Source organism: Bos javanicus, chromosome 21 (assembly GCF_032452875.1).
Source record: "Bos javanicus breed banteng chromosome 21, ARS-OSU_banteng_1.0, whole genome shotgun sequence".
Lineage (NCBI taxonomy): Eukaryota > Metazoa > Chordata > Mammalia > Artiodactyla > Bovidae > Bos > Bos javanicus.
In genome coordinates this window covers 6,442,281-6,470,090 of record NC_083888.1, presented here as the reverse complement: position 1 = coordinate 6,470,090, position 27,810 = coordinate 6,442,281, and the positions used below count along the sequence as shown (strand labels likewise).

General features: G+C 36.5%; 1 protein-coding gene across 13 annotated transcripts in view; it reads left to right on the top strand.

Annotated features, from left to right (window-relative positions):
• The window catches only part of MEF2A (myocyte enhancer factor 2A), a 179,129-nt gene that overhangs the window by 132,348 nt on the left and 18,971 nt on the right, over nucleotides 1-27,810 (top strand). For 9 of the 13 annotated variants that reach the window (XM_061394250.1, XM_061394242.1, XM_061394245.1 and 6 more), the window contains 4 exons: nucleotides 1,414-1,551; nucleotides 3,660-3,879; nucleotides 4,632-4,691; nucleotides 19,508-19,695. In XM_061394250.1, coding sequence (XP_061250234.1) covers nucleotides 1,414-1,551; nucleotides 3,660-3,879; nucleotides 4,632-4,691; nucleotides 19,508-19,695 — 606 coding nt within the window. Of the gene's footprint in view, nucleotides 1-1,216; nucleotides 1,349-1,413; nucleotides 1,552-3,659; nucleotides 3,880-4,631; nucleotides 4,692-19,507; nucleotides 19,696-27,810 lie in introns of all 13 variants that reach the window. The other 4 variants (XM_061394251.1, XM_061394249.1, XM_061394253.1 and 1 more) reach the window with 2 other exon arrangements.

Here is a 27,810-nt window from a genome sequence, read left to right as displayed (position 1 = left end):
ACAACTTTATTTTTATCCTAAAGTAAGAAAACAGAAAAATAATCAGTAACGTCCAGGACATTCAAGAAAATTCTCCAGAAAGTCAATTCAGTGGATTAAATTAATCCATGAAGGAGCTCTATAGAAACAGCTGGCAGAGGGTGGGAAAAATCTTGCTGAATTAGTTTTTAATCACAAAATTTAAAGATTTGTGAAGTCAGTAATATGTACATTCTATGTAGGAAAGAGTCATTGCTGTCATACATAAATAAGTATTTGAGTTTTTATACTTGAGAATTACGTAGGAAAATCCGTGTGCGTGCATGCTAAGTTGCTTCAGTTGTGTCCAACTCTTTGTGACCACATGGACTCTAGAACTCCAGGTTCCTCTGTCCATGGATCCTCCAGGGAAGAATACTTGAAAGTGAAGTCGCTCAGTCCTCTTTGACTCTGCGACCCCATGGACTATATAGTCCATGGAATTCTCCAGGCCAGAGTACTGAAGTGGGTAGCCTTTCCCTTCTCCAGGGGATCTTCCCAACCCAGGGAGCGAATCCAGGTCTCCCGCATTGCAGGCAGATTCTTTACCAACGGAGCTATAAGGGAAGCCCTGAGAATACTGGAGTGTGTTGCTATTTCCTCATCCAGGGGAGTCTTCCTAACCCAGGGATTGAACCCACATCTCTTACATCTCCTGCATTGGCAGGAAAATTATAGCATTTAAGAACAAATTAGGGATGAAATTACTGGGATAGCGTGCGTATTATTTCTGGTGAAAGGGATAAACTCTCAGGCAAAAAGGAATGTCAGTAGATGAAGTTGCTGAAATGTTCATTTCATAAAAATGCTGCAATAACTTCTCAAAGTATCATCTTGATATATTTTGGGATCTCATACTCGTTGATCCTGTTAGACAAGTTGATCAGGCTGTAATCAGATTTAGATTGTAACTATCAGAGCAGTGAGTAATTTCATATTCTTTAGGAAGTTGGGAAAGGAAGAATCCAAATATGGAAATACTCCTTTTCTCTTAATGTACAATGGGAACATAATTTTGCTTATGTATAAGGATTACCTTATTTGAAGAATTACAGTACACTTGTGATCATTTAAAACCATTTCAGTGGCTCTTGTATTACTCAGTTCATTCAGTCTGTGCTCTCTTACTTAATTTTTACAAAAAAGACTCATGGCAAGTTAGTATCATTTGTGTGTGAATTTTCCAATTGTATTTCAGACTTTAAGAAAAAAAGGCCTTAATGGTTGTGAGAGTCCTGATGCTGACGATTACTTTGAGCACAGTCCACTCTCGGAGGACAGATTCAGCAAACTAAATGAAGATAGTGATTTTATTTTCAAACGAGGCCCTGTAAGTACTTTTACTTTACCTCTACTTTTTATTTGTTGATCCTTTTTGTTAACTTCATTATTTAGGCTCTGAACAAGAAGGAACACAGAGGGTGCGACAGCCCAGACCCTGATACTTCCTATGTGCTAACTCCACATACAGAAGAAAAATATAAAAAAATTAATGAGGAATTTGATAATATGATGCGGAATCATAAAATCGCAGTGAGTACTAAAGTATGGTTTGTGCTTTTATCTTGTGCATGAAGAGACTGACCACACCTCTTGTTGTTTGTTTCACAGTGGGTGATGACAGCAGTAAGTAGAAGGAGGGAGGGGGGAGGTATTAATTTGTTTTGAATTTATAGAACCTCAAGATAAAATTGCAGAAATCTTAACAGTAGTACATCTTCAGTGTCTTAAATGTAGAAGTGAAGAGAAAACATCCTAATCTGGGCTCTACTACTATCTCCTTACTTTTGAATAGGGCATCTAAACATCCTAGATTCCAATTTCCTCATCTGTAAAGTGAATGAATTGGCTCACATAATTTTTTAAGGTCCCTTCCAGCTTTAAATTCCCATGATTTTAAATATAAGGATGCATTTGAGACTTCCCTCTACCTCTCATGACTTTTAAAATATTACATAGACTTTAGATTTTGAGACTATAAAATATGGCTAGATTTTATTATATAATTTGGTGCTTCAAAATTATTTTTAATTATTTTATATAGTTGCTATAATAGTAGCTTACTTTTTGACTCTTTGTAAGTGTCCCAAAACAACTTGGCGAGAGTACCTCCAAATTCCTATTCTTTTCTTGCCCTGTCAGTGTTAAGGAAGAGCACCTTGACTTGATTTTAACTTAAGGAAACAGTGTTCTTAAACTGGTTGCAAAACAAAGTTACTTAAAAAATTTTCCATGCTCACACATCTAATGCTAAAAAAGTGCTCTTTTGATAGTTCAAAGAGTTCTCACTGAAGCTCCATTGGCAAGAGTTGCTTAAGACATTATTCTTGATCTAATTTTTCTAACACTATATATGTGTTGTAGTCTTCATGAATAAATTGGTGCCACTGCTATTTATTTCACTACCAGAGTTAATTCTCTTAAAACTATGCCCTAATGTATGTATTATGGATTATTTCTTCAAAATAGTCTGATGCTATAAGAAGAAGCCCATGGACAACAGATTTAAGGAGATATTTTTGTGGTAATACCCTTCTTAATAAACATAACAACAGAAAAAATACAGCAAAATTCGTTTTGACCTCATATGGATGTTGGTGACCTTGCAGATAACATTAACCTGCAAAAACTTTGTATAAATAAAATTGCTTTACCTTTAAAAAATTTTTATCATATATCTGTTGTTTTATATCTTTTAATGAGTTATAATTTTCTCCTTGAAATAAACTATTGAATAAAGTACTTAATTATTTATACTCTTTCAACTTTGAATTAGCAGTATTACCTTAATTGGGAAATCACTGTTTTAAAATGTAAGGAGAGGAAAGTTTTTATTTTCTCTCAGATTATAAAGAGGATTGTTATATTTATCATGGTTAACAAGTATAAGTGGCCTATGGAGGAAATGAAAGAGGAAAATAGAAAATAGTGTTTTTAAGGGACCATGGTATATTTTGGAGGGAAATAAAATAACATAACTTTGTAATTTAATCTTTATACATTTAAAGATAACTTGTCAGTAGTTAATTTTGCTTAAGTTTTTTTTTTGCATTTTTATTACACTCGTTACATTGTGTTTTATATACATAGAAAAATTTGGCTTTTTTTTTTTTTTTCCAGTTTTGTCCATTAAGAAGTGTAGTGAATTAAATCAGACAAGGGCAGATTTGATGTATGAAGTTTATGATACGTGTACATCCTTTCTCTCTTTTGTTATATTTGGAATCTCCCAACTGAAGTGTCATGTTACTAAACTTATTTGCATGTATATAAGTGCTAATTTATGCTTTCTTGGTAACAGTGATGTATTTATAATGTTTTAAGTTGGACAGCACATCTTTAATATCAGGTTCTGGCCTTTCATGTTCATCTCTATGAATATTTGAAATATATAATGTACATATTATACTAGCATATATGTATTACTGTATAAAAATTGAAATTGAAAATGTTCATGGTAAATATTCTCATATAATTGTAAAGAAAGTAACTTAAACCTGCAAATTTATTTTAAGAACTTACCTCCATCTTCTGCTTTTAGTAACTAGTGTTACCTTACCAAATTAAAGTGCATAAGTTATTAAATTTAATTAGATGAAAATGAAACTAACAGTTTTCTCTTCCTTGTTCTTTATTTACAGCCCGGTTTGCCACCTCAGAATTTCTCAATGTCTGTCACAGTCCCTGTGACCAGCCCCAGTGCTTTGTCTTACACTAACCCAGGGAGTTCACTTGTGTCCCCATCTTTGGCAGCCAGCTCAGCATTAGCAGATACAAGCATGCTCTCTCCACCTCAAGCCACATTACATAGAAATGTATCCCCTGGAGCTCCTCAGAGACCACCCAGTACTGGCAGTGCAGGTATGTACTGATACTTATTCTTCTGATTCTTTAACTAAAAGAATGAAAAAATTAATTGCTAATATGAACAGTTTCTTATTCTGCTACTCATAATGTTCTTGCTTTGATGAGCAAGAGTCACTACTACATAATTGCCCCCATTTTAAAGTGTTTTTTTTTTTTGAAAGTCTGTGGCTCTAGCATTGTACAGGTATTGTGGAACAAATAGAGAACCTTCCTATTTTGGAAAATAAGCTTTCCATATCATGGGGATGCTATACCTAGACAGGCAGAAAATTTATTTAGGATATCATAAAGATTAAAAATTGATTGTGAGCCAGTTGTGTTAAAAAATAAATGGAGAGGTAGAGTCACTTAGAATTAGAGCATTCTCTGCATCCCCCTCAGCCTGATTTGTTCATTAACTCAGAAATTTGAGGTGCATTTACTGCATCTCTGTGTATAATGCAATTATCTCCTGTCCCATTATTCCTAGATTTTATGGCACTCCATTAGCACTGCCCCTAATTCTTGTCAACATGTACTTATTTGGTATTGAGTCACAAGACGGCAGACATGTCCAGAGCTTGATAGATGAGTGCCTATATGTTTGACTACATCGTAATGCCTAGTTCAGACTGGACTAGTTTTTATTTTCATGTTTTTTAGGAATGAAGTGAGGGTTACCTCTGGTCAATTCATTCTCATTCAGATAAGGAGAATCAATTCACATTCACTCCTTGCCCTCTCTCCTCTCTCTGTAATGTTGTTAGGTGGGATGTTGAGCACTTCAGACCTCACAGTGCCAAATGGAGCTGGAAGCAGCCCAGTGGGTGAGTGAATTCCTTCTGCCTCACTTTGTTGGCATCTGTCTTATCTGAGAGAAAAGGAATACTGTCCCTCAAACAAGGGTTTCTACCAAGTAGAGAGGAAAATATGGGGATAAATGACTAGAGTAGACCATGTCACTTTATGATTTGTTTAGTTATTGCTTTCACTAAGAGTTTTTGATACCCCTGTGTTATTCCTCATACCTTGGCCTTACATTCACTTATTCATTCAATAAATATTTATTGAATGCCTCCTTCATAGCAGACATTGTTCTTTTCTAAAGACTAAATTGCCTTAATACAATTTTTACATTAAGACAATTTCTTAAAGAGAAGCTTTCCGTGTCATCTGTCCCTACCAAAGTCAGACTGTTAGCAGACTGCTGTATTTTACAATTATATGAAATGTTTTCAGGGAGATTGCCATAGGAAGAAATAGTGGGCCTAATAGATAGACCCCTAATAGTGGGTCTGTCTCCACGGGATCAGTTTTGATGGTCACATGTGGAGCATTGACGTTTTGTCGTGGTTGCTGCCAGATTGGCTCTTTTGCTTTGGAACCCCTCCCAAGATTACTCTCAGTTTAAAAATTTCGTAAATGTGTCTGCCCAGCTGTGAAATCCTGGTAAAGATAGATTATGATCTTAACATTACAGAAACATGGCATATATGTCATAGAGTCACAGGAATAACTGTATTATTTTTGGTTACCATCAGATTTAGTTGTATTGGTCTCTTCATGTATGATAATCCCAGTTACCTTCATTTTTATCTGAAAGCAAGGGAAGGAATTCCCTTCTGTTTTTATTTTATTTTATTTTTTTAACTACCTTATTGATTACTCTTAACAGCCATATATGCTCTTACTTTGACTATAAGAATAATAGAGTATTATGAATGTATACTTTTTATTTTATTTTTTTTAAATTTTATTTTATTTTTAAACTTTACAATATTGTATTAGTTTTGCCAAATATTGAAATGAATCCGCCACAGGTATACCTGTGTTCCCTATCCTGAACCCTCCTCCCTCCTCCCTCCCCATACCCTCCCTCTGGGTCGTCCCAGTGCACCAGCCCCAAGCATCCAGCATCGTGCATCGAACCTGGACTGGCGACTCGTTTCATACATGATATTATACATGTTTCAATGCCATTCTCCCAAATCTCCCCACCCTCTCCCTCTCCCACAGAGTCCATAAGACTGATCTATACATCAGTGTCTCTTTTGCTGTCTCGTACACAGGGTTATTGTTAGCATCTTTCTAAATTCCATATATATGCGTTAGTATACTGTATTGGTGTTTTTCTTTCTGGCTTACTTCACTCTATAATAGGTTCCAGTTTCATCCATCTCATTCGAACTGATTCAAATGTATTCTTTTTAATGGCTGAGTAATACTCCATTGTGTATATGTACCACAGCTTTCTTATCCATTCATCTGCTGATGGGCATCTAGGTTGCTTCCATGTCCTGGCTATTATAAGTAGTGCTGCAATGAACATTAGGGTACACGTGTCTCTTTCCCTTCTGGTTTCCTCAGTGTGTATGCCCAGCAGTGGGATTGCTATTGCGTGATCAAAGAGACATCTGAAAACAGATCACTTATAGAAAAATTCCCTATTACATATGTTCAACCCACTTATACCAAAAATGTGAGGAGCTGCTTCCCTTGTGACTCAGCTGGTAAAGAATCCGCCTGCAATGTGGGAGACCCAGGTTCCATCCCTGGGTCGGGAAGATCCCCTAGAGAACAGAAAGGCTACCCACTCCAGTATTCTGGCCTGGAGAATTCCATGGACTGTATAGTCCATGGGGTCGCAAAGAGTCGGACATGACTGAGCAGCTTCTACTTATCTGCCTTAAGAAAATTTTGATGATTGAATAACTTAATTTAAAATGATTAGAAAGAAAGAAAAACAGTATTTAATGAGAGTTAAAAAACATATAGTGACCTAAAGTAGGAATAAATGCCTAATTGTTTCTGCCTCTGTATTAATCTCTGTTTTAATGGACTCAGATAGGACCTGTTGTATGATCTTTTTTAACAGATAATTAAATGTGGAGAAATTCATAAAGGTCTTACCAATTATACATTAGGACTGCTATCCTTGTAACTGTATTTCCTAATATTTATAGTTTATTTCTTTTCAACTCTATTTTAGTTGCTTATATGCCCATATACTCTTTTTATTGGAGAAGGCAATGGCACCCCACTCCAGTACTCTTGCCTGGCAAATCCCGTGGACGGAGGAGCCTGGTAGGCTGCAGTCCATGGGGTCGCTAAGAGTCCGACAGGACTGAGTGACTTCACTTTCACTTTTCACTTTTCCTGCATTGGAGAAGGAAATGGCAACCCACTCCAGTGTTCTTGCCTGGAGAATCCCAGGGACGGGGGAGCCTGGTGGGCTGCCGTCTCTGGGGTCGCACAGAGTCGGACACGACTGAAGTGACTTAGCAGCAGCATACTCTTTTTATGTTGCATTTTCCTATATGCTTTTAGTCTCCCAACACTATGCATCTTTCTCTCCTCTCTACTTTCCAGCCTGCTTAAGGCTAGAATCAATAATTTCTATTTTGTTTAATATTAATTTTGACTAGTTCTCAGTTTTAATTCCCAAATTACTTTTATTTCATAACTATTTGAAGATTTCTAATGTGTTTTCCCTTTGCCTTTGTTTTTTCCTCTCATCCTTCTGGCTGGATAAACATTGTTCTCCTTCCTACCAAACAAGTCTTTTAATTCTTTTCTTGCTTTATTTTTGGTTTTTGTACTGTCCATACTTCCCTAAAGCTTTTTCTCTTTTCTTTCTTATCTGCCGCGCAACTATAAATCTAGACTTTGCTGCTCAGTTTTCTGTGTTCCATTTGATGAGTTCAGACTCAGATTTTGTCATCATCTTAATTTGACCTTTTACATATTATCTAATCCTGTTACTTTTATTTCTTTTTTACATTCATGTTTCTTTTGTAAGCTTCCTCCGCTTGTTTCTAGACCCTCAGGTTTGGAGGGTCACATTAGTCACACTGTTCAAATCATGGCACATCATCTCAGCATCTCTCAGTATGCTATTCACTTACCCCTTTATACTTCTATTCCACTCCTGTTCCCTTTCTCCTCCCCCACCCCCAGTCCCCAGTCATAGGCAACTGTTTTAATATGTTTAGTGCTAATAGTGTTAATTAATCATGTTAATGATCATGATTAGTGAACATGAATTTTTTTTTAATTTAAAATTTAAGTATTAAGATATTTTAACTGCTTAGTGAGTTACTTGAAAGTCCATTTGTTACTACACAATAATACAGTATAACCTCAGTCTTATGACACATCAAGATTGAATGTCTTGATTCCTCGCTGGTTCGTACATTATATACCTATTTTACCTGTGCTAGGTGTATTTCTACTTTTTCTACTTGTTTGCTTTATATCCTAAATGATGTTTTTGTTGTAACTGCTTTTTAATATGTACCACCTTAGAATTCATATTCAACTAAGTAGACACATTGCATCACTTAATTCAGATACCAAATGGAAGTTATTATTTTTGTGCAGTACTTATAGCATACATATTTCTTGCTGTAAATCACCCCCCACCCCAATAAATGGTCTCTCATAGGTATTGTAGAAGTATTGTTAGTTTTTGTGAAGAAGAGTCAGAAAATGTATTTTAGCCTATTTCAGCAATGATGCCGTTTTCGTTTAGTAGTTTGGAAAAATAGTTTAAACTCAGAGAAGGCAATGGCAACCCACTCCAGTGCTCTTGCCTGGCAAATCCCATGGACGGAGGAGCCTGGTAGGCTACACTCCATGCGGTCGTGAAGAGTCGGACATGACTGAGCGACTTCACTTTCACTTTTCACTTTCATGCCTTGGAGAAGGAAATGGCAACCCACTCCAGTGTTCTTGTCTGGAGAATCCCAGGGACAGGGCAGCCTGGTGGGCTGCCATCTACTAGGCGCCTCCATCCATGGGATTTTCTAGGCAAGAGTACTGGAGTGGCTTGCCATTGCCTTCTCCAATACAGCCTTGACATACTTCTTTTCCTATTTGGAACCAGTCTGTTGTTCCATGTCCAGTTCTAACTGTTGCTTCTTGACCTGCATACAGATTCCTCCAGAGGCAGGTCAGGTGGTCTGGTATTCCCATCTCTTCAGGAATATCACTGTTGTCATCTACACAGTCAAAGTCTTTTGTGTAGTCAATGAAGCAGAAGTAGATTTTTTTGTTTGGAGTTTCCTTGCTTTTTCTATGATCCAGAGGATGTTAGCAATTTGATCTCTGGTTCCTCTACTTTTTCTAAACTCAGCTTACACATCTAGAAGTTCTCTGTTCATGTACTGTTGAAGCCTAGCTTGAATTTTGAGCATAATCTCGCTGGCATTTGAAATGAGTGCAATTATACGGTAATTTGAGCATTCTTTGCCTTTCTTTGGGATTGGAATGAAAGCTGACGTTTTTCAGTCCTGTGGAACTGCTGAGTTTTCCACATTTGCTGGCATACTGAGTGCAGCACTTTAACAGCATCGTCTTTTAGGGTTTGAAATAACTCAGCTGGAATTCCATCACCTCCACCAGCTTTGTTTGTAGTAATCCTTCTTAAGGCCCACTTGACTTCACACTCCAGGATGTCCGGCTCTAGGTGAGTGATCATGTCATTGTGGTTACCTTAGTCATTAAGAGCTTTTTTGTATCATTCTGTGTACTTTTGCTACCTCTTGTTAATCCCTTCTGTTAGGTCCTTGTCGTTTTTGTCCTTTATTGTGCCTATCTTGCATGAAATATTCCTTGGTATCTCTGATTTTCTTAAAAGAGATCTAGTCTTTTAGACAATTCTACTGTTTTCCTCTATTTCTTTGCATTGTTCACTTAAGAAGACTTTCTTATCTCTTCTTGCTATTCTCTGGAACTCTGCATTCAGTTGGGTATATCTTTCCCTTTCTCCATTGTCTTTTGCTGCTCTTCTTTTCTTTCTCTTCTTTTCTTAGCTCCCAGACAACCACTTTGCCATCTTGTATTTCTTTTTCTTGGGGATGGTTTTGGTCATGACCTCCTGTACAGTGTTACAAACCTCTGTCAATAGTTCTTCAGGCACTCTGTGTACCAAATCTAGTCCCTTGAATCTGTTCATCACCTCCACTGTATAACGATTTGATTTAAGTCATACCTGAGTGGACTAGTTGTTTTTCCTACTTTCTTCAGCTTGAGCCTGAATTTTCCAATAAGGAGCTGATGATCTGAGCCAGAGTCAGCTCCAGGTTTTGTTTTTTGCTGACTGTCTAGAGCTTCTCCATCTTCTGTAAAGAATATAATCAATCTGATTTTTATATTGACCATCTGGTAATGTCCATGTGTAGAGTCATCTCTTGTGTTTTGGAAGAGGGTGTTTGTTATGACCAGTGTGTTCTCTCGGCAAAATTCTGTTAGGTTTTGCTCGGCTTCATTTTGTACTCCAAGGCCAAATTTGCCTGTTCCTCCAGGTATCGAGGTCCCCTATGAAGAAAAGGACATTTTTGTTGTGTTTGTTGTTAATTCTAGGAGGTCTTGTGGGTCTTTATAGAATTGTTCAACTTCATCTTCCACATTAGTGATTGGAGCACAGACTTGGATTACTGTGATATTGAGTGGTTTGCCTTGGAAACGAACTGAGATCATTATGTCATTTTGGGTACCTGTAGAATAATAATAAAAAGAATAAAACACCCTCCCAGACCTTATTATTTCTGCTTGACATACAAGCAAATTACTAACTAAAAGCACAGTTAGGAGCAATACAAGATAAATGAAAGCCTGCATTAAAAATGGACAATAGAACCAACTTCTTAGAAACTCCAGGGTTTGGGATTATTAGGCACAAACTTTGACTTTAACGTAGCAGTGTTTATTGTGTAAAAGAAATAAAAAGATTAAGAATTTTGTCCAGAGAACTGGCATCTTTAAAAATGAACATTTATAACTAAAAATATAATAGTGTTTAAAACTTATTAAGTGGGTTTTGTAAGAGATTTAGTCAAAGCAAAAGGGAGAATTGGTGAATTAAAAGATAAGACAGGAACAGTATTCAGAATTTTTGAGATTAAAGGATGGATAATTCAAAAGAAGATTAAGACCTACAGGGTACAGCGAGAAGTTATAACATAGTTAAAATTGGAGTCTCAGTAGGCAAAAAGAGAGAAAATTGGCCAGAAGCAGTATTTGAACAGATAATCACTGAGAGTTTTCCAAACCTGACAAACACATCGAGCCACAGATTCCAGAAGGCTTATAAAACCCATGTGGGATGCAGGTAAAGTTGTGCTTTAAGAGAAATCTGTCTTTTAAAACAGAAGGCTGGAAAACCCTGAGCTAAATAAGCCTGTATCTCTGTAGGAATAAACAAGTTAAAGAAAATTAGAAGTAAGTTATAAAGATAAGAGCAGAAGTTATTGAAATGTTATATTTGTATCAATGTTCAATTCAAAATATATTCTAATTTCTATTTTCTGATTTCCATTATAACTTCTTTTTTGATCTATAGTTATTTAGAAGTCAATTTCCTAATTCCAAATGCATGGTGTTTTGTAGTTATCTTCGGGTATCGTTTTCTAGCTCAACTGTTTTATTACCAGAGTACTTAACTCCATATGATTAAATTCTCTGAAATTTGTATACTTGTGTGTGTGGCTCAGCATGTGGTCACATTTGGTTCTTTGCACACAAAATGACATTTTTTGTTTTTATACAAAAAGAATGTAAACATTGAAAAGAATATTCTATACTGTAAGCAGAGATTGTACATTCTACTTGTTTTAACCAAATGTTTTATACTTAAATACGATAACTTATTGTATTCGTCCACATTTAGAGACTTTGATAGACCAGTTCCAGGTAGTTTCACTTTATCTTTAAACTGCCATCAGTTTTACTGATCCTGTCATTTTCAAATGCATAATACATTTTCAGGTGAACCCCCCATTTGCCTTAATCTTATTTTAACTTTTTTGGAGTCTTCTGTCTGTTTCTAAAAGCTGGAAGGCTTCAGGCCCATGTCCTATTGAAAGCAGAAGCATCCTTGAACTTTTTAAGTGTTGAATAAACTCTAAATATTCATTGAAAGGACTGATGCTGAAGCTGAAGCTCTGATACTTTGGCCATCTGATGGTGAAGAGCCAATTCATTGAAAAAGACCCTGATGCAGGAAAAGATTGAGGGCAAGAGGAGAAGCAGGTGGCAGAGGAATGAGATGGTCGGATGGCATCACGGACTCAATGGACATGAGTTTGAGCAAACTCGAGGTCGAGGAGATAGTGAAGGACAGGAAAGCCTGGCGTGCTGCAGTCCATGGGGTCACTAAGAGTGGGATATCACTTAGCGACTGAACAACAAAACTCAGGATAAGGAGAGACTTGCTAAATAGGAAACCAGAGAAAGCCTAACCGTAAAGAAAAGATTGATCAGCTTGCCTGTGTTAAAATTTGGAACCTTTGTTCATCAAGATACCATAAAGAGAATGAAAAGGCAATATAGAGTCAGAGAATATATGTGGCGTACATATAAAACAGAACTTTTTATGAAGAATACTTACAAATTATAAAGAAAAGGAAAATTTAGTTTTAAAAATGTGCATGAAAACAGACATTTCAAAAAAGAAAAAAACTATCCAAGTGTCTAATAAACATGTGAAAAGAAGCTTGTGATTCAGTAATCAAGGAAATGCAAAATTAAAACCACAGGATAGCATTGGGTACCTACCAAAGCAGCTAAAGCAAACTAGATAATACCAAGTGTTAACAAGAGTATGGAAAAGCCCAAACTCTTATACACTGATGATGGTAGTGCTAATTGGTGTGATCATTTTGACATTATCTACTAAGGCAAATATGTTTATTCCATGACCCAGCATTTTCACTCATCCTTAAATACTAGAGAAGTGCATATTTGCATCATGAGCACCAAGAGATATGTAAAAGAATATGCATGTCATTATTCATTACAGCCAGCATCTAGAAAGAATCCAGATTTCTGTCCACAGTAGAGTAGATGAGTATATGATAGTATCTTTACATGAAGTAACGCTATACTTCAGTGAATATGAAGGAACTGTAGCAGTAATCAAACTAGCAGTATTCTTTGGGGTTCTAACAATGTTCTCTTTCTTGGTCTGCTAATGGTTTCATGGTTCATATGATAAATCCTTGCTCCTCTAAGTTTTTGTTTCATAAAATTTTCTGTATATGTATTAAAAGTTTTAGAAATATACTTTGCTGTTAAAAATAATTATAATCACGTATGTTGAGATACTTAAAACTATAAGAGAATGTAATTGTATAGTAGTATACTATTAATTGTATTGTATTATATACTATTAATTGTATTGTATAATAGTTATACTGTTAATTCTGAAATTTAGAGAGAAAAACAGTTCACACATTCACACTCAAAGATTTGGCGGCCTTTTGAGACTGGGCGTTACTGTCTGCATGTGGCAGCTGATAGGCAGGTTAATCTTAAAATCATGAAGTGAGTCAGAATAAAGACAAGCCAACAACAGCCAAGGTCGGCAAAGTGGAAAGCTGTAAAGACTGTGGCCCCTCCATGTTGAGCTCTGAAGGCACTGAGCCTGCAGCCCCAAGCCATCTTATGTGAGAGAATAGATTTTTTTCATTCTTAAGAGAAAAAGGAAATAGGAAATAGAGACACAGGCATAGAGAACAAATATGTGGATGCCAAGGGAGAAGAGGTTTGACTTGGGATTAACACATATACGCTGTTGATACTGTTTATAAAATGGAACACTAATGAGAACATACTCTACAGCACAGGAACTGTACTTAATGTTCCGTGGTGACCTGAAGGGGAAGGAAATCTAAAAAGGAGGGAATTATATGTATAGCTGATTCATTTTGCTCTACAGTAGAAACTAACACATTGTAAAGCAACTAAAGTCCAATAAAAATGTAAAAGAGAAGAAGATAAAGTACAAGCCACATCTAATATTTGATAAATGGATAAACATTTAATGTACTTAAATGTGCAATGCAGAAAAGAAACCCAACTAGTATTTTTAAAATTGAAAAGAATGTTCATTGTTGATAATAATCATAAATTCAAATAAAAATGAAACAAAAAATCCCCACCTAGTAATTGCCAACTATTGCCACTTTTTATTGTGACATGAAAAGCTGATGAAGATGGGTAAAGCTGATGATCTGTTATGTGTTTGTAGTATTGCAAATTAGTAGCAGTCATTTTGGAAAGTTATTGACAATATATTTCAGTAGTCATAAAAACACCTGTTTTCCTCTAAGATGTGTAAGAAATGTGTAAGTTATTACATTTCTAAGAATCTATCCTAAAGAAATAAATCAGATTATGCAAAGGTTCCTTGCAACTTTATTTCTAGTAGGGAATAACAAGAAAATATAAACATATTCAACATATGAAAATTAAGTAAATTAAAATTTTCAACTTAATTCCGTTTTAGTTGTGATTTAAAACTATGCCAAAAATATATACATGGAAAGGAGAAGAAACCTAAAATGATTATAATAGTTAGAATAGTGGGAATGTGTTTTCCCTCCTTTTTTCTAGTTTTTGAACTTTGTTGTTCTTGTTGAGTCGCTGAGTCCTGTCCAACTCTTTGCAACCCCATGAACTGCAGCACACCACCCTTCCTTGTCTTTCACTATCTACCAGAGTTTGCCAAAAGTCATGTCCATTGAGTCAGTGATGCCATCCAACCATCTCATCATCTGTTTCCTCTTCTCCTATTGTCCTCAGTCTTTCCTAGCATCAGGATCTTTCCAATGAGTCAGCTCTTTGCATCAGGTACCAAAGTATTGGAGTTTCAGTATCACCGCCAGTCCTTCCAGTCAATGTTCAGTGTTGATTTCCTTTAGGATTGACTGGTTTGATCTCCTTGCAGTCCAAGGGCAGACTCGCAAGAGTCTTCTCCAACACCACAATTCAAAAGCATCAATTCCTTGGCACTCAGCCTTCTTTATGGTCCACCTGTACATGACTACTGGAAAAACCATAGCTTTAACTGTGTGGACCTTTGTCAGCAAAGTGATGTCTCTGCGTTTCAATATGCTGTTGTCTAGGTTTATCATAGCTTTTCTTCAAAGAAACAAGTGTCTTTTAATTTCATGACTGCAGTTACCATCCACAGTGATTTTGGAGCCCAAGAAAATAAAATCTTGTCATATCTATTTGCCATGAAGTGATGGGACTGGATGCCATCTTAGTTTTTTGAATGTTGAGTTTTAAGCCAACTTTTTCACTAGGCTCTTTAGTTCCTCTTCAGTTTGTGCCTTTAAAGTGGTATCTGCCTATCTGAGGTTGTTGATATTTCTCCCAGCAATCTTGATTCCAGCTTGTGAGTCTTCCATCTGGTGGCATTTCACATGATGTACTCTGCATATAAGTTAAATAAGCAGGGTGACAAAATGCAGCCTTGACAATATGGTACCTCTTCAGTCATAAAATTATTATAGTAAATTAGAGCATTCATTTGTTTTTTTTCTTATAAAATGATTTTGTGAGTATATTATATATGTTGTTGTCCAAATAAAACCTGCTGGTTTTGCACGTATTATAAATTGTATACATTTATCATGGAGGCAATCTGCTTATTGAGTATGGTTTACTAAGTAAATTTCTCTAGAGAGAATTTTCATTTAATACTCAGGTAATGCTGTAATTCAGATGATTTGGGGAACTCTTTAACTTTGGGCCTATGTTCAAAGATCAATCAAAGTAAAATCACCAAAATCCAGCAATTTCACTTTTCTAAAACATGTAGAGAAAGAGAAAAAAATATACAGGAGTAGAATGAGCTCAGTGAGATCTTGGAATTGATAGGGTTGAGTGAAGGTAATAAGGATTTGCATTACAACAGAGTCAGTGACACTTAAAAAGAAGAGATAGGTAAGGAGAAAGGGATTATAAAGAAAGACTAGCAAAGCTTGATAGCTCTATGAAAGTGAGGATGGGCAGGATGGAGGAAACAGTAGAACAGTCATTTAAAACAGGTTGAGTTTGAAATGACAGCAGCATATCTGGGGGAAACTTCCCACCACATGGTTGTGTGTAGCCTGGAAATTAGGAGACACAAAGCAGAAATACAGATTTAAGAGTCATTTTGAGGCAGAAGTTGAACCCATGGGGATGCATGAAGTCTCTAAAAGAGAAGGAGAATGTAGCCTTTCAGGGACTGTGCACTCAGAAGAGGTTTAGAGGAAATACAGAAGAACCTGAATCTCATGATTTTCTGTTTTAGATCCTAAGTGTTTAATGGACAGAATCCATGTTCTTCATCATATAGGAATTTTCATTGAATCAAGTAAATAAGTCATCAGTGATTTTAAAACCCATGGTCTTTTTAAATTTTAGAAACTTAATTTCTTTATACAAATGACATAATTTTATAGATGTAAATATATTTTCATTTATTTACTTTTTTATTGAGTAATCTGCTGAAAGTTTAATTTTATGAAAAACTTGTCAACTATGACAGAGTTAATTATTAACCTTGCTTTGGATGAATTTTTCAGAATCCTTTGAGATTTTCAAAATCCTTTCCATGTCAGTTCAACTTCTCAGATAGATTCATAGTAATAAGCCCTAGAAGAGTAGAATTAAGAACATGGGAGTGCTTTCTAGCCACTTCAGTGCAGTATTTGAGCTGATAAGCTATTCTGAAATAGGAGCCAGATTGATATAATTGAATGACTTGCTTTAGAGCTATAGGACCATAATTAAGATTAACTTTGTCAACTTTCTAGAGGTATAGTATTCAGTGCTAAGCATTTTTGTCACAGTGGTATCAAGGCATAAGCTATCATAAAGCCTGAAAACACATTTTAATAAAAGTCACATTATATTGGGTTTATTCATTTAGAGTCAGTACTTTATTCCTAAATTTTTAAGCTGTGACAAGATGAGTTATATACTTAAAAGTATATACTTCAAAAGTCTGTCCCAACAATATCTTCTTTTTGGTCATAAAAAATGAATTGGAAGTAAGGTGGCATACGTTAGGTAGTATATCACTATACTCCACAAAATAACAAATGGTACATCTGTTTCAGTCTGGCAAGTTACCAAATGCTTTTTACATCATCTTGTAATCATCCGCTATAGACTCCGACTTCACACTCAGAAATACTGTGCTTTTAGGTCCCCTTTCGTTCTTGTAATTTAATTCTCATGGGTTGCTCTGGTACCATATCTAACTGAAAAACATCATAGATTCCTCAGGGAAAAAGTTAATATTTCTTGATAATGCATTTTTCTAAATTATACCTTTGCATCATTTTATAATGTATTTGAGAGGAAATACTGCTTTATCCTTCAGGTTTGAGTGCAAATCAAGTAAATAAGAATCTTCTATATATTATCAGAGAAATTAAGAACACACATTCATGTTTGTTTTTAAGAGAAATATTTTTAATCTGTACTTATTAATGTCAGTCTTCCATTCTGTTGGTTTCTATTAAACCTTCCTGCTTTTGCATAAAATTATTATTTGATGAACATTTTATATCCAGTTGACTTGCTTAGCAGTTCAGTTCAGTCAGTCAGCTGTGTCCGACTCTTTGTGACCCCATGGACTGCAGCACGCCAAAGTTCCCTGTCCATCACCAACTCCCAGAGCTTGCTCAAACTCATGTCCATCAAGTCATTGATGCCATCCAACCATCTTATCCTCTGTCGTCCCCTTCTCTTCCTGCCTTCAGTTTTTCCCAGCATCAGGGTCTTTTCCAATGAGTCAGTTCTTCACATCAGGTGGCCAAAGTATTGGAGTTTCAACTTCAGCATCTGTCCTTCCAATAAATATTCAGGACTGATTTCCTTTAGGATTGATCTCCTTTCAGTCCAAGGGACTCTCAAGGGTCTTCTCCAACCCCACAGTTCAAAAGTGTCAATTCTTTAGTGCTTAGCTTCCTTAATGGTCCAACTCTCACATTCATCCATACATGACTAATAGAAAAACCATAGCTTTGACTAGATGGACCTTTGTAGGCAAAATAACGTCTCTGCTTTTTAATATGCTGTCTAGTTTGGTCATAGCTTTTCTTCCAAGGAGCAAGTGTCTTAATTTCATGGCTGCAGTAACCATCTGCAGTGATTTTGAAGTCTCTCACTGTTTCCATTGTTTCCCCATCTGTTTACCATGAAGTGATGGGACCAGATGCCATGATCTTAGTTTTCTGAATGTTGAGTTTTAAGCCAGCTTTTTCACTCTCCTCTTTCACTTTCATCAAGAGGCTCTTTAATTCTTCTTCACTTTTACCATAAGGGTGCTGTCATATACGTATCTGAGGTTGTTGATATTTCTCCCAGAAATCTTGACTTCAGCTTGTGCTGAATTCATCCAGCCTGGCATTTCGCATGATATACTTGGCATATAAGTTAAATAAGCAGTGTGACAATATATAGCTTTGTTGTACTCCTTTCCTGATTTGGAACCAGTCTGTTATTCCATGTCCAGTTCTAACTGTTGCTTCTTAATCTGCGTACAGATTTCTCAGGAGGCAGGTAAGGTGATGTGGCATTCCCATCTCTTAAAGAATTTTCCACAGTTTGTCATGATCCACACAGTCAAAGGCTTTTGCATAGTCAGTAAAGCAGAAGGAAATGTTTTTCTGGAACTCTCTTGCTTTTTCATTTATCCAGCAGATGTTGTCAATTTGATCTCTGGTTCCTCTGCCCTTTCTAAATCCAGGTTAAACATCTCGAAGTTCACAGTTAATGTACTGTTGAAGTCTACTTGGAGAATTTTGAGCATTACTTTGCTAGCATGTGAGAGGAGTGCAATTGTGCAGTAGTTTGAACATTCTTGGGCATTGCCTTTCTTTGGGATTGGAATGAAAACTGACCTCTTCCAGTCCTGTGGCCACTGCTGAGTTTTCCAAATTTGCTGGCATATTGAGTGTCGGACTTTAACAGCATCATATTTTAGTATTTGAAATAGCTCAACTGGAATTCCATCACCACTGCTAGCTTTGTTCATAGTGATGCTTCCTAAGGCCCGCTTGACTTCACATTCCAGGATGTCTGGCTCTAGGTAAGTGATCACACTGTCATGGTTATTTGGGTCATGAAGATCTTTTGTGTACAGTTCTGTGTATTCTTGCCACCTCTTCTTAATATCTTCTGCTTCTGTTAGGTCCATACTGTTTCTGTCCTTTATCGAGCCAATCTTTGCATGAAATGTTCCCTTGATCTCTGATTTTCTTGAAGAGATCTCTAGTCTTTCCCATCCTGTTGTTTTCCTCTATTTTTCTAATTCTTAAGGAAAGCTAAAAAGTAGGAATTAGATGATTAAATTTATAGTAATCACAAATACTTAATGAAGACCTGAGTGGCAGCTAAAGAAATAGAACAGCACTAGGTAGAGCTGTAAAGAAGAACTACTTGGTGAAAATAAGGCTTTAGAGCTGAGTGCTAAATAAGCTTCAGTTAAGGAGATGCTCTGAACTTAGTAGGAATGCCCTTGTTTTCTTGTGAGAATGAATGAACAGGTTGGTCTCAGGCATCTTCTTATATCTCCCATCATCTTGGTCCCTCAGTCAGAGAGACCCTTTTAGGAACATCTTGTGTTTCAAGTTTCTCTGAGCAGGTCCAAGTAGTAAGGCTGGAAACAAGTGGTGTTAAGTCTTAATGTATTTCAGACTAGGTTGACTTTTTTTTTTTTTTTTTGCTTATTCCAAGATAAGATGGTTATGAGTAGTATTATAAGATTCACTTGAAACCTGGGGCTGAGGAAAATACATTTGTACCAAAGTATTTTAATGACTCGTTTCATGTAAAGAATGAATTCTCTTTTTTCCAGGGAATGGATTTGTAAACTCAAGAGCTTCTCCAAATTTGATCGGAACTACTGGTGCAAATAGTTTAGGCAAAGTTATGCCTACGAAGTCTCCCCCTCCTCCAGGTGGTGGCAGTCTTGGAATGAACAGTCGAAAACCAGATCTTCGAGTTGTCATCCCCCCTTCCAGCAAGGGCATGATGCCTCCACTGGTACGTTAAAACCTTTCATTCTTTAAAACATGGATTTTATACAGAGTATATGTTTTCCTTTGGAATTTTCTATACTTCCATGGGATCTAGACCTTTTCCTAATGAGTATTTCTATTGGAAATTAGCATTTGAAGAGACAAGTCTATTTTAAATATACAGAAACAGATTATGAAAAAAACGGAGATAAACCTACTTAATGGTTTTTAAATTAAAGCTAAATATGGAGAAGTTATTATGTTAATTTTCATTTACTGGACTGAAATCTTTACTTAGAGATCTCATCCTCAATTTGATAAATTAAACTTGACTTAAGTACTTCTCTGTGCTTTTGCGTAGTTTCAGTATCTTTAGCATATTCTTTTCTGTAATAAAAACTCTATTAGAAAGTTCTACATACAAAGAGAACTATTATAGAATAGGAAAGAATGTGTAAAAACTTCTGCTAATAAGTTTTTTTGTTTACTCCTTCTCAAATAACCTTCCCATTTAATTCTATAAAGAATATAGGTCTTCCCACTCTATTCTTTAACAATGTTCCAGCCTCGTTTGCTTTTGTATCCTGGGTCTGTGAAGAAGGGGAGAATGTTTATCACCTTAGCTTTCTACAGAAAAAGTTATATATGCAAGTTTTATCTGTCTGACTTCAAATAATCAATGTGATGTACCAGGTGGTCTTTCTACTATGCAGCTGCTGAACTTGCCATTTGATAGATTTTTAAGTAAAAGCAGTGCTACCAAGGTTTAGATAATTATTCTACACTGTATAATACTTTATGGATTCCCAGACTTCTTTATGTGCATTGTATCATTTGAAGCTCCAACTGTGATCTTCGCTAGGTAAGATAAGGAGACCAAGGGAAAGGTCAGTACTGGTCCAACATAGTACAAAAGAGAGCCAAAACTGAAACTCATTAAGTCAAAAAGCAAAGTGCTTTTTCATTCAGAGATATAGAAAACTGAAAATTTGTTCCCAGCCTTACACTAAAAAATGTTGGATAAGCAAGTTCATAGTTTTTCTTGAACACGTTGTAGTATTGAGATTTCAGGGCACTCAGCTGGCCCAGACTCTGGGGAGGGACAGATACTGCAGGGAGAGAACATTGGAGCACGAACTTATCTGGGCAAGACACAGATAATAAATTAAGCTAGGGTGATTGGTGAATTTCTGGAGACCAAGTGTTCACTGGCAGAGCTCTGTAAAACCTCTGGGATAGCGATACAGGGCAAGTCTTATTCTCTCTTGCAGAAAAAATTGGGAATGTTCTGAAAAAAATCTCCTTTGTGGTATACAGCTGGGATAGGGGAAGAGCCACCATTACAGTATGGGCAAAAAGTTTTCTCTGGGTACTTCTATTTCACTCCTATGGAGTAGGAGTCTTAATGTATGAAGAGATGAACAACACAAATGGTCACCCTTAGGGGACTGGTGAATTCCCACTGTACTGGGGCAATGGGAAAGGGAAACTCTCTCAGCCTGTGGTGAAGAAGAAGGAACAGTGCCATATCATGGCAGAATTTCTGAGAAGGCTGCAGCCTGATGCATAACACAAAGGAGAAGGCTTAAAACTGAGAATGTAGCAGTTTTCTTTGGGGAAAAAACAAGCAAAAAAACCTCTAGCAAACCAGTCTCCCACTGCCTCCAGAGGCATTTGAGGCCTGTGGTAACTATATTGAGGGTAACAATACCAGCAACGAAACACAAACTCAGCCTAGTTCTTAATTAAATTAACTCAGACTCTGCACTAAAGGCCTGGCAGGAGGAAGACCTGTAGGTCTACTGTAAGTAAAAATCACCCAAACTGAAATATAAACAGAAGTTGTTGCTGTTCTCAGTCATGTCTGACTCTTTTCCACCCCATGGACTGCAGCACACCAGGGTTTCCTGTCCTTCACCATCTCATGGAATTTGCACAAACTCATGTCCATTGAGCTGGTGATGCCATCCAGCCATCTCATCCTCTGTCTCCCACTTTTCTTCCTGCCCTCAATCTTTCCCACCATCAGGGTTTTTTCTAATGAGTTGGGTCTTCGCATCAGGTGGCCAAAGTATTGGAGCTTCAGCATCAGTCCTTCCAGTGAATATTCAGGGTTCATTTCCTTTAGGATTGACTGGTTTGATCTGTTTGCTGTCCAGGGGACTCTCAAGAGTCTATTCTAGCAGCACAGGTCAAAAGCATCAATTCCTTGGTGCTCAGCCTTCTTTATGGTCCAACTCTCACCCCCACGCATGACTACTGGAAAAACCATAGCTTTGACTAGACGAACCTTTGTCAGCAAAGTGATATCTCTGCTTTTTAATATGCTGTCTAGGTTTGTCATGGCTTTTCTTCAAGGAATAAGCATGTTTTAATTTCATGGCTGCAGTCACTGTCCACAGTGATTTTGGAGACCAAGAAAATAAAATCTGTCGCTGTTTGCATTTTCCCCCATCTATTTGCTATGAAGTGATGGGACTGGATGCCATGATCTTCATTTTTTGAATGTTGAGTTTTAAGCCAACTTTTTCACTCTCCTCTTTCACCTTCATTGAGAAGCTGTTTAGTTCCTCTTCACTTCTGCCATTAGGGTTGTATCATCTACATATCTGAGGATATTTATTTTCTCCCAGCAATCTTGATTCCAACTTGAGCTTCATCCAGCCTGTCATTTCACATGATGTACTCTGTGTGTAAATTAAATAAGCAGGGTGACAATATACAGCCTTGACGTACTCCTTTCCCAATTTGGAACCAGTCTGTTGTACCATGTCCAGTTCTAACTGTTGCTTCCTGACCTGCATACAGATTTCTCAGGAGGCAGATAAGGTGGTGGGGCATTTGCATCTCTTTAAGAATTTTCTAGTTTGTTTTGATCCACAGAGTCAAAGGCTTTAGCGTAGTCAAGGAAGCAGAAGTAGATGTTTTTCTGGAATTCCTTTGCTTTCTCTATGATCCAACGGATGTTGGCAGTTTGATCTCTGGTTCCTCTGCCTTTTCTAAATCCAGTTTGTACATCTGAGGGTTTTCTCGATTCATGTACTGTTGAAGCCGTGAATCTTCTTTTTGTACAGTTCTTCTGTGTATTCTTGCCACCTCTTTTTAATCTCTTCTGCTTCTGTTAGGGCCGTACTGTTTCTGTCCTTTAATGTACCCATCTTGCATGAAGTATTCCTTGGTATCTTTTAGTTTTCTTGAAGAGATCTCTAGTCTTTCCCATTCTGTTGTTTTCCTCTATTTCTTTGCATTGTTCACTTAAGGCTTTCTTATCTCTCCTTGCTATTCTTTGGAACTCTGCATTTAGATGGGTGTATCTTTCCTTTTCTCCTTTGCCTTTCGCTTCTCTTCTTTCCTCAGCTATATGTAAGGCCTCTTCAGACAACCATTTTGCTTTGTTTTATTTCTTTTTCTTGGGGATGGTTTTAGTCACTGCCTCCTGTACAGTGTTATAAAAATCCATCCACAGAATTACCCAAACTGAAATGTAAAGAGAAGAGTCAAAAGAAAACAAAAAACAAAGCAATACCTCCTCTCAACCTAGAATTCTGTACCCAGCAAAAATATCTTTCAAGATATGAAAAAGAAATAAAAACTTTCTCAACAAAAATGTGGGAATTTATTGCCAAGAGACATACATACTCTACAAAAAATATTAAAGGATGTCCTCTGGAAGAAGGAATATGCTACCAGAAAATTTTTGGGTCTGTACAATAAATAAAAATAAAAGAATGGAAATGGAATAAATGAAGATTAAAAATAAAGTTAATTTTGTCTTCCATTTTATAAATTTCAATTTTAGAACAGTTTTAAATTTATATAAAGATTGCAAAGATAGTACAGAAAGTTCCCATATGCTTCACACTCAGTTTCTCCTGTTACTAACAGATTAATATTACAACTAATGAGTCAATGTTGATAAATTGTTATAAAGTCCATTTATACATTGTTTTAAACTAAGAGTATTCACATACTCTTAGTTTTTAACCTTATGTCTTTTTCTGTTCTGGAATCTAATCCAGGATACCATATTGAATAGTAGTATGTCTAGTAGTAGTAGACATAGTAGTCATGTCTTTTTAGGCTCTTCTTGTCTTTGAAATTTATCTGAGACTTTACTTACTTTAGTGACCTTGACAATTCTGAGGAGTACTGGTCAGATATGCTGTAGAATGTTCCTCAGTTGGAGTGTTTCTGATGTTTTCCTCATGGTTAGGCTGGTGTTACACATTTGAGGGAGGAAGGTCATGGAACTAATGTGCCCTCTTCATCACATTATATCAAGGGTACATACTATTTCCATGACTGTTGATCACTTTGATAACCTTGCTGGTGTAGTATTTCACTTGCTACCCCTTCCCATACTGCCCACTTTGGAAGGAACTTACTGTGTGAGGCCCACATATAAGGAATGGAGGTTATATTCCACCTCTTTTAGGACAGGTTATACATTATTTGGAGTTCTTCTGCACAGGTCACTTATTGTTCTCTCTCATTTAATCATTTATTTATATTAATATGAACTCATGTACATTGATTTTATACTTTGGGTTGTAGTAGTACTAAATTTTGTTAATATATGATTTTACCAGTGCTGGTTTATTCTGTTGCTCAAATTGTTCCAGCTTTAGCTATTGAGGACTATTCACTTGGTTCCTGTCCCCTTTTATATACCCTTGTTGTTTTGGGGTTTTTTTAGCGGGGGTAAAGGTAGAGGAGTTACTGTTTTATTTTCTGGTTACTTTGGAATGCTTCAGGATCATCTTGTGTATTTTCTGCTCCAGTTCTACAATCAGGCATTTCTCTGAGGAACCTTGGCCTGTTTTTGGAGAATGTTATTAGAAACCAAGATCTGGCTGTTTTCCCTCTTCTTACTTGCTTCAAAAGATAGTTGACTCTCTAAAGCAAAAGTAGTGGCAGTGACTTTTGTGTTTACAGCACATGTAGAAATAAAATATATTAAGTTGGTGAAAAAGTAATTGTGGTTTTGGATCATGAATTTTATATCATTATAACTAGGCTCAAACATACCTTTATTAATCAAAGGAGGAATCATTATAATCAACACATTTTTCCCAACAAGAAATAAGTTTATTTATTCCTATAGCATAAAAACCCATGCTTTGGAATTCAGAGAACTCTTAGAAAGCATTTTCTGCCTCCTGCTGGTTGTGGAAGCATTTTCTCTGCAAGAAGTTGTCAGGATGCTTGAAGAAGTGGTAGTTGGTTGGCAAGAGGTCAGGTGAATATGGTGGATGAGGCAAAACTTTGTAGCCCTATTCATTCAACTTTTGAAGTATTAATTGTGCAATGTGTGGTCAGATGTTGTCATGGAAAAGAATTGGGCCCATTCTGTTGACCAATTTCAGCTGTAGGCATTGCAGTTTTTGATGCATCTCATTGATTTGCTGAACATACTTCTCACATGTAATGGTTTCATCAGGATTCAGAAAACCATAGTGGATAAGACAGGCAGCAAACCACCAAACAGTGACTGTGATCTTTTTTTGGTACAAGTTTGGCTTTGGGAAGTGCTTTGGAGCTTCTTCTCAGTCTAACCACTGAACTGGTCATTGCTGGTTGTCATATAAAATCCACTTTTTGTCATACATCACAATCCCATCAAGCAATGATTCATCATTTTTGCATAGAATAAAAGAAGATGACACTTCAAAACGACAGTTTTATTTTTCAGTCAGCTCCTGTGGCACCCACTTATCGAGCTTTTACACCTTTCCAGTTTGCTTTAAATGCCAACCGACTGTAGAATGGTCAGTGTTCAATTCTTTGGCAACTTCTGCTGTAGTTGTAAGAGGTTCAGCTTTGATGATCCTCTCCTTGGTCATTGTCAGTTTCTGATGGCTGGCCAGTGTGCTCCTCATCTTCAAGGCTTTCTCTCCTTTGCAAAACTTGTTCAACTACCACTGCCCTGTACGTTTGTTAACAGTTCCTGGGCCAGATGTGTTGTTGATACTGCAAGTTGTCTCTGCTGCTTTACAATCCATTTTAAACTTGAATAAGAAAATTGCTCGAATTTGCTTTTTGTCTAACATCATTTCTCTAGTCTAAAATAAATATAAACAGCAAGTAGTAAGTTATTATGGAGGAGGAAATGGCAACCCACTCCAGTATTCTTGCCTGGAGAATTCCATGGACAGAGGAGCCTGGCAGGCTCCAAGAGGTCACAAAGAGTCAAACACGACTGCGATTAACATACACACAAAGTAAGTCATTAGCAAAAAAATAAAGTGAGAATTGTACATTAAAATGATGTATGACATAACCACATTTATTTAAGAATGTATTCCAATATCAAACAGCAAAGTTCAACAGTGCGAAACCACAATTACTTTTGTACCAACCTAACATGATGACAGAGCAGAGAATTAGAAATATACTTTTATAGGTCTTTACACATGATGAGGTATACATTTGAAGTTTAACTCAAATTAACTGAAAGCAGATATTGTAAACCCAAGTAAAACTGTAGGAAATAAAAAGAGGTATAAATGATAAGGCAATAGAGATAAAATGGAAATACAAAATATGCTCCAATATCCCAAGAAATGGGAGAAAGGGCAAAAAATAAAGAACAGATGGAACAAATGAAATATAGCTAGCAAGATTGTAGATTTTAATACAACTATACAAATAAACATGGTAATAAACATCAGTTAAAAGACAAAATGTCAGATTGGTTTTTTAAAAAAAATAAAAAGGTCGTACTATGCAATGTCTATAAGGGCTCCACTTTAAATATAAAGACATAGGTAAAAAGATGGAGGAAAATATACTATGCAAACATTAGCCAAAAGAAAGCTAGTACAGCCATATTAAGTTCAAACAATGTAGACTTCACAATAAATATTATCAAGGATAAAGAATTTTGATATATGACAAAACCAATACAATATTGTAAAGTTAAAAAATAAATAAAAAAGGATAAAGAATATTTGCTGACAAATGTTTGCCAACAAAGGTCTGTCTACCAAAGCTATGGTTTTTTCAGTAGTCATGTATTGATGTGCAAGTTGGGCCATAAAGAAAGCTGAGCACCAAAGAATTGATGCTTTTAAACTGTGGTGTTGGAGAAGACTTTGAGAGTCCCTTGGACTCATATTGGACTGCAAAGAGATCAAACCAGTCAATCCTAAAGGAAATCAGTCCTGAATTATTCATTGGAAGGACTAATGCTGAAGCTGAAACTCCTTTGTACTTTGGCCATCTGATGCAAAGAACTGACTCATTGGAAAAGACCTTGATGCTGGGAAAAACTGAAGGCAGGAGGAGAAGAAGATGACAGAAGTTGAGATGGTTGGATGGCATCACCGACTTGATGGATATGAGTTTGAGCAAGCTCCGGGAGTTTGTGATGGACAGGGAAGCCTGGCGTGCTGCAGTCTGGGGTCACAAAGAGTTGGACATGCCTGAGCGACTGGACTGAACTGAACTGAAAGAAGAATATTACATATTCCAAGAAATATCTTTAATGTGTATGCAACTAACAGTAAACATTCAAAATACAGAAAACAAAGATGATACAACTAAAAAGTAGAAGAGAAAAATCCATAATTATAGTTGGAATATTCAACACTCTTCTCTCAGTAGTTGATACAACAAGTAGGCAGAAAATTCAGTTAAGGATCTGGGTGACTGAGAAATATTTAACCAGCCTGATGTAAGAGACATTTATAGAACCCTTCACTTTGCATAGGAGAACATCAATTTCTTCTTTAGTGCACTTGCAACATGCAGCAGGGTATCCAGTGTCATAAAACCTCAGCAAATTTCAAAGAATAGAAATCATATGGATTACAGTCTTGACCATAATAAAATCAATAACAGAAAGACAACAGGAAAACCGCCACATATAGATATTAAAGAACATGAAATTTTGAAATCTATAGCATATCAGAATTTTGGAGACCAACTAGGAGGAGTTTTGAGAGGGGAAATTGATGGCATTTATATTAGAAAAGAGGAAGGTCCCAAATCAGTAAGCTTTTACTTTAGGAGAGAAAAAAGAGCAAACAACTGAAAGGAACCAGAAGAAAAGGAAAATATGAGCAGAAATTAATGAAACTTAAAACAGACAGTAGAGAAAAAGAGTCAGACCAAAGGCTGATTCTAAGTTTATCACTAT